Source organism: Eurosta solidaginis, chromosome 4 (genome assembly GCF_040869045.1).
Source record: "Eurosta solidaginis isolate ZX-2024a chromosome 4, ASM4086904v1, whole genome shotgun sequence".
Lineage (NCBI taxonomy): Eukaryota > Metazoa > Arthropoda > Insecta > Diptera > Tephritidae > Eurosta > Eurosta solidaginis.
Window position 1 is genome coordinate 193,917,358 of NC_090322.1, and position 5,040 is coordinate 193,922,397.

A 5,040-nucleotide genomic window follows, 5' to 3' on the forward strand; every position below is an offset into this window, starting at 1 on the left:
ACAAGTTGTATGATCACGAGACATTTTTGACAGAAAATTGCCGTCTTCCAGTGAGTTTTACAGCTCTGGCTCACGCTAAATTCTTACAGGAAAGCTCTGGATCATTGAGAGACTTGAGAAGCAGATGTGAAATTTTCGCACACGTGAAATGTGATAGGCAGATGTCGCCGCTGTTTTTCATTTAACTCACACAGCGAAAGGCTAAGCAGCGACATCTATTTTTGAAAAAGTAGGTTTATTAAAGGTAGCGTTGCCAACCTAAAAAGAATTTATTAACAAATTATCTGGCTCACAAATTGAACCAGACTTCTATCTGGATTTCTCTGGCTCAAATCGTTGTTGCATTTACATGCAAAATTATTTATCTGGCTCAGGATTTTGCCACCGGATGACGGCAAATGACTTGCGTGCGTTTATATTAGGTTGGCCATTTAGAAAATTTGGGCCTTTTCGATTTTCATATACTTATTAAAACCTCCGAACACTGATTGCTATGTGTGATGGCTTCAAAGCAGAGAACACAAACTTTTTAGCCAAAATACGAGAGCCTAATTTCAGTAAAATCTGCAAACACTCAATACGTATTTCCAGCGCTGATAATATAATAAAATATACTTTATCCAAAAATATAAGATCAACATTTAGTAAGACAGAATATTTCTATCAATGCAGTGTTAAGTGGATTTAATTTAAAAGCACCGCGAGATATCAACTGGTTTGGACGTGGCAACTCGAATAGCGCGTGTAGCCACAGGTGTTTGTTAAGGCCATGATTGGTCGTCAATTTATAATTTTGAGAAAATAAAATATAAATCCTTCTACAACAATGCATTTAGCCCAATATATTTGTTTCATTGCCATTGGCTTGGTGGTGGTGCCAACATGCCAAGGTCTATTGAAAAACATATATTGTGGACAAGAAGATTGTTATGATGTGCTGGGTGTAACTAGACAATCTACAAAATCCGAAATCGGCAAATCATACCGTTCTTTAGCGAGGAAATTCCATCCGGATATGCACCGTGAAGCTTCAGCAAAAGCGGAAGCAGAAGTCAAGTTCAAATCAATCGCAACAGCATATGAAATCTTGCGCGATGACGAGTCACGTCGCGACTACGATTATATGTTGGATCATCCAGAAGAATATTATGCACATTACTATCGATACTATCGCAGACGTGTAGCACCCAAAGTTGATGTACGCATCGTTATTGTAGTAACACTAACAATAGTCTCCATTATACAATACTATTCTGGTTTGCAACGTTATGATAGTGCCATCAAATATTTGGCAACTGTACCCAAGTATCGCAATCAAGCATTAGGCATAGCTAAAGAAGATATCGAAAAGATAAGTAGTCGTAAGGGCAAGAATCGCATGTCAAAAACGGAACAACGTGAAGAAATCGAACGTATTGTGCGTAAAGTGATCGAGGAGAAGATGGATGTACGTGGTGGTTATGCTAAACCATCCGTATGGGATGTGCTCTGGATACAATTGCTGATGCTTCCATATACAATTTTGCGTTACATTGTATGGTACGCGAAATGGTTTTGGAATTTTACACTTATGAAACGCCCTTATGGTGAAGAGGAAAAATTATATTTGATAAGACGTTACATGAAAATGGGTGAACATCAATTTAATAGTTTAGAGGAGGATGAAATTGAAGAATATTTAAAATTGGAGCTTTGGGAAAAGGATAAATTTGGAGTTTGGCAGCAAGAGCAGGAAGAGGAAATGAAGAAAAAATTGGCTGAAAATCCACGTTATAAATCATATCGAAGATATATGAAGAATCACGGCCCAGGTAGAATGACATTTGAGGACTAATTACAAGCTGGTATTGCTCGAAAGCTAGTTGTAACCACTTGGAGACTAAATTAATTGTAAATGTTAGTTGAACTTAGATATATACCCTAAATATCCAAACAGCATGAATGATTGTAAAGCTTACAGGGATATTTTAAAGTATTTAATGCAATCTTTATTGAATATAACGTTTTCTAGTTGTAAATGCATACAAGCCATGATTATTCATGCATTAAAGCATCCACAAGTATGAACAATGGAATTTAGCAAAAAAAAAAAAAAATGTAATATTGTACCATCGAAATAAACTGATCAAGTTTTATTGATTTCCTACCAACATTTATAAAATGCATATTTACTAATTTTGTATGAAAAATCACAAATAAAATGTTAACTTATTTATTTTATAGCACGTACATGTGTTTTCTCTAGTTTATAGATTATTGGTGATGTGGGCAAAACCGCGGTTATTTTTACTTTAGCTGCCAGGGACCGAATAGTATATGTGACCCGGTCTATGAAAAGGTGGCTTATGACTAGAATTTGAATCGAGGCTGCTTGGAATTATAATTCAGCAATTAAATTTATACGTCAGTTCAGTCAAAAATTAGTGTGAAATGAGTCAAAACTTTGGATCGTTTGCACTCGTTATGAACTCATTTATGAGCCTGAAGCGAATGCTATATGCTCATAGTTTGCCTCTAACATAAGTCTTATACAGGTCTCCTTCCGATATCAGATGTGAGCCTTATTGGCGTCATATACTGCTAATTTTGAGCCTTTTAATGACACGACTTTAGGGCTTTTAGGAAGAATTTTTGACATATATCCGAAGCGGAAAACATAGGGGAGAACATTTTTGTGATAAAACTCCCATGAGGATAAGATAGAAATGAAATAAGTATTAGTTCAATTAATTATTTGTTTAAAATAAATTGCCGCAGAAAAATTTCTGAGTTTTTATTCCGGAGCTGCCTGGTTTACTGATTTTCATATTTTTCGTTTGTTCATAATTTCATGAAATTGCAGTCATAAAAGCCTCTAAGGTGATAACATTTTTGAAGCTGATATTGTTCGGACCCACATTGAACTCCAGAACTGTAAGAGCATGTTTATAGGGTACACATATTTACGCAAACAAAGCTACGCAAACATGCTCACGGCGCTCATAATTTAACAATCCGAAATGAGTCCAAAATAAGTGGGCAATGTAGGAATCAGAAAAGTGTCGAAACGCGTAGGAGGGTAAAAGAAAATTTAATTTTTGCCTTGTATTTAACGGCCCAAAAGCTCCTTACCTAGCATGCAAAAATTACCATTTATCAACTATTTATGTTCGTCACAGCGAGTTTGGAAAAATTTTGAAACTTTGTTACGACAATTTTTCATTTTAATACAAAATTAATTACATTTGTATCGACGTTATTCCGCTCATGGATGCTTCTCAACATTTTTAATGTGACCGCAAAGCTGCCACGCTCTGTCCAGGTTTGTCGAAATATATATGACCCCAATAAGCGCTGACGATGCCTAATAAATAGGCCATATAGGTGTCACATAATCAGAGTTTATTAAAGTTAGAAATGACGCCGGAAAGTTCCAGTAGAGTGTAATATGAGCTGTTTAAATGCCTTTTAAGACTTATGTCGGACTCTTATTTAGGCTCAAATGATATAGGACGACCATTGCAAGAAGGAAATACATTGGTTTCGGCCTCCCAAATGAGCACATACCGACTGTAAACGCTCCAATTTAGATATTTTTCCGACTCTTTTTTTTGACTTAAAATGTTTCTGGGTAAACTAAAATTTTTGCAACGGCATGCATTATTGGCTAAATATTTTGGAAAAAGGTTGGGTTAGAGATTAAAACTAATTCAGCCGATAGCGTAATGGATAAGTACCCACCAATATAGGACAAATTGGGTACATTTTGGATTGAATTTGTGTGTTTGTTTTCCATATTTTCCAAAAGATTATTTTTACCCTTCTTTTGGGTAAATATTTGGGCATTTACCCATTTTTACCATATATAACCAATTTACCGGGTATTTACCATTTGGGCATTTACCCCTTTCCTATCTCTACTTATGACTCAAAAAAGAAATTGCGAGAAACAGCTGTTAAAGATAAACAATGCATTTCTTCAGTTTCTTAGTAGCTTTTCTTTTGCATTATGAACAGTCATCGAAGGAACCAAAGGCTTCATCGTCTTTCATTTGTGCTATTCTTTCTCTACATTTTTAGTACACTTCTAAGCAAGTTAGGACTTTCTAGTTTTCACCACGTGAAAGAGCGTCTCAAAAACTATGGAAACCAGAAAAAAAGTGGAAACATTTTTTTTTAGTCATAAGCCACCTTTTCATAGACCGCGTCACATATAATAATTAGGCTCACTTGCCCAACGGCAAGTTCTCTTTTTAACAAGGAGTTGGCTTCTAATGTAGGGTTAATAACAATATTCCCATATTTTAAAATTAACTGTACCTATGTATGTTAAAAAGTTTTGCTGTGTGCCTTATTTTAGAAATTTTTAAATTTAAATTTTGAATGGACTTCAACCATCGTAGGAGTGCGGGTTCAAATCTCACTCCCTGGAAAAAAGAATTTGAAGAGATTTACAAGGTATAATCGAACAGCCGTCGCCTTGTCCGTCCTGATGTCACGTTGTTTTAATTTTTTCCAAACTAATAAATAAATTAAGGAAAATAGTTTTATTCTTTTTCAAAATATTCTCCATCCAAGTCAATACACTTCTGCATTCGCTCGAACCAATTTTCAAAGCTCTTTGCCACTCAGAAGAGGCAACCTCTAAATCGAGCCGTTTGAGGGCTTTCAGCTCCTTCCGGATGACCGATATATGCGACCTTTTGAGTACACAAGAACTCTCTTGTGTGAAACGATACGTGTGAGCTCGCATTGTTGTTGTTGTAGCTCGCATTGTCTTGGTGAAGAATGATTTTTCTTCGGCGTTGGTTTTCCTTAATTCTACAAAAACTTTTGGCAAACAAATGACTGTATACCACTCAGAATTGACCGTTTTAAATTTATCTAGTGGAACAGTTGCGACTTGAACAGATTTTCCGAAAAAACAGGCGACTATTTTCTTTGAGGTGCTTCTTGTGCGAACAACTTTTGTAGGATTAGGCTCGCCTTGGAACACCCATACAGTCGGTTGCTGCTTTGTTTCCGGCTCATATGCATAGATCCAAGATTCGTCACCTGTTG

The 5,040-nt window shown here is 36.0% G+C and overlaps 1 protein-coding gene across 1 annotated transcript; it reads left to right on the forward strand.

The window, feature by feature from the left end:
- Nucleotides 1-492: 492 nt before the first annotated feature.
- On the forward strand, nt 493-2,225 carry LOC137250846 (dnaJ homolog subfamily C member 25 homolog). Its single transcript, XM_067784437.1, has one exon. The coding sequence runs from the start codon at nt 827-829 to the stop codon at nt 1,832-1,834; it is 1,008 nt and encodes a 335-aa protein (XP_067640538.1). The 5' UTR covers nt 493-826; the 3' UTR covers nt 1,835-2,225.
- The last annotated feature ends 2,815 nt before the right edge of the window (nt 2,226-5,040 follow it).

Coding starts and splice junctions, on each gene's coding strand:
- LOC137250846 (XM_067784437.1), top strand. CDS start 827: ATGCATTTAGCCCAATATATTTGTTTCATTGCCATTGGCTTGGTGGTG.